This window comes from Notothenia coriiceps, unplaced genomic scaffold (genome assembly GCF_000735185.1).
Source record: "Notothenia coriiceps isolate Sejong01 unplaced genomic scaffold, NC01 NC01_scaffold00009004, whole genome shotgun sequence".
Lineage (NCBI taxonomy): Eukaryota > Metazoa > Chordata > Actinopteri > Perciformes > Nototheniidae > Notothenia > Notothenia coriiceps.
Genome location: NW_011341705.1, coordinates 1 through 1,261, shown reverse-complemented (window position 1 = coordinate 1,261; position 1,261 = coordinate 1). Strand labels below are relative to the sequence as shown.

Genomic DNA, 1,261 nt, shown 5'->3' with positions numbered 1-1,261 from the left:
ATGAATCAGGATCTGTTCATTCCTAATAATGCGTTCTTTACATTCACAGGCAAGTTGTCCCAGAGGACAAGGTTGGTACATCCTACTGGACAGCATTTGTAGGCTTTCATTGCTTTGGTTGCATTCTAAGTTAATATTTACGAGCTCAAGCATAGAGAAATGCACACCTCAGTTTAAGACCAACAGTAAAAGTGCATTTGAAAACCAAAAATGCATATATGTCCATAAACTGTAGCAAAGAAAGTACCGGTATATCTAATCTAAGGCCCATTAGTATTTTGTTGAGTCTGTTTTTTTTTTACAATTGTGTTGTAGGTTGCCCCCAAGGTTGGTCTCTGCTTGGCTCTCGCTGTTTCATCTTCAACTATGAGGAAAAGGAATGGGCTATTGCTGAGGTACTTTATACAATTACAACAATAATACAGTAACTGGAACACTAAATCTTGGCTTATTCTCTGAAACAGATGAAAAAGATTGGTTGCCTGTCCATACTTTTGCTGACTTTGTTTCCCCTCCGTAGAAATCTTGCACTGCCCTGGGTGGTAATCTGGCTTCCATCCAAACGCAAGTTGAATACCTATTCATCAGACAGTTGGTGAAAACGGCAACAGGCAAAAATAAACTTTCTTGGGTTGGAGGCAATGATGCTGTCAAGGTGAGATTCATGTCTGCTAGTCAATTTGTTTAAATTAAATAAAGGTGAAACGGCATTGTGAGAATTTGCACAATTGTCTGCTCTGGTTCAGCCGTAGAGTAAGCAAAAACGTTTTTGTGTAAATGCGTACACTGACTGATAATCCTTTTTCTTTCAGGAGGGTGTGTGGCTGTGGAGCGATGGCTCTAATTTTAAATTTAGCGGCTGGGCAAAGGGGGAGCCAAATGGTCAAGAAAAGGAAAAGTGCATGGAGATTAACTTTAGAGGTAAAAGACTATTATTGTTCTTTATCCTCTTAGTCATACAAACAATGTTTACTTGATACATTAATTAAGTGCTTGTGCTGTTTTTGATTGTTTTTAACATGCAGAATCTGACTACGTCAACGACTCTGTGTGTTCTGGGAAGAAATCGTTTGTTTGTTCTGCCGACTCATCTCCCCTGGAATAAAGATGTTAAGTCTTCATTCAGGATGTCACTTCCATCAGGATGTCGGGCCTCGATGACATCAAGGTTTCAACGATTGATTGACTCTTCTGATTGGCTTTAACTTTTAATCAATAAACGTATGCATCCTGCTAAGTGATAATTCTGTATGACACCAGT

At 39.1% G+C, this 1,261-nt stretch overlaps 1 protein-coding gene across 1 annotated transcript; it reads left to right on the top strand.

The window, feature by feature from the left end:
• Nucleotides 1–1,255, top strand: LOC104945010 (galactose-specific lectin nattectin-like). The gene is made up of 5 exons (XM_010770633.1): nucleotides 1–49; nucleotides 316–395; nucleotides 521–655; nucleotides 813–921; nucleotides 1,026–1,255. The coding sequence occupies exons 1-5, from the start codon at nucleotides 1–3 to the stop codon at nucleotides 1,103–1,105; spliced, it is 453 nt and encodes a 150-aa protein (XP_010768935.1). The 3' UTR covers nucleotides 1,106–1,255.
• Nucleotides 1,256–1,261: the final 6 nt, after the last annotated feature.

Bases quoted from the DNA above. Each gene is read 5' to 3' on its own strand.
- LOC104945010 (XM_010770633.1), top strand. From the start codon at position 1: ATGAATCAGGATCTGTTCATTCCTAATAATGCGTTCTTTACATTCACA. The intron at 656-812 runs GTGAGATTCATG...TTTTTCTTTCAG, and splicing joins GAGGCAATGATGCTGTCAAG to GAGGGTGTGTGGCTGTGGAG. The intron at 922-1,025 runs GTAAAAGACTAT...TTTAACATGCAG, and splicing joins CATGGAGATTAACTTTAGAG to AATCTGACTACGTCAACGAC.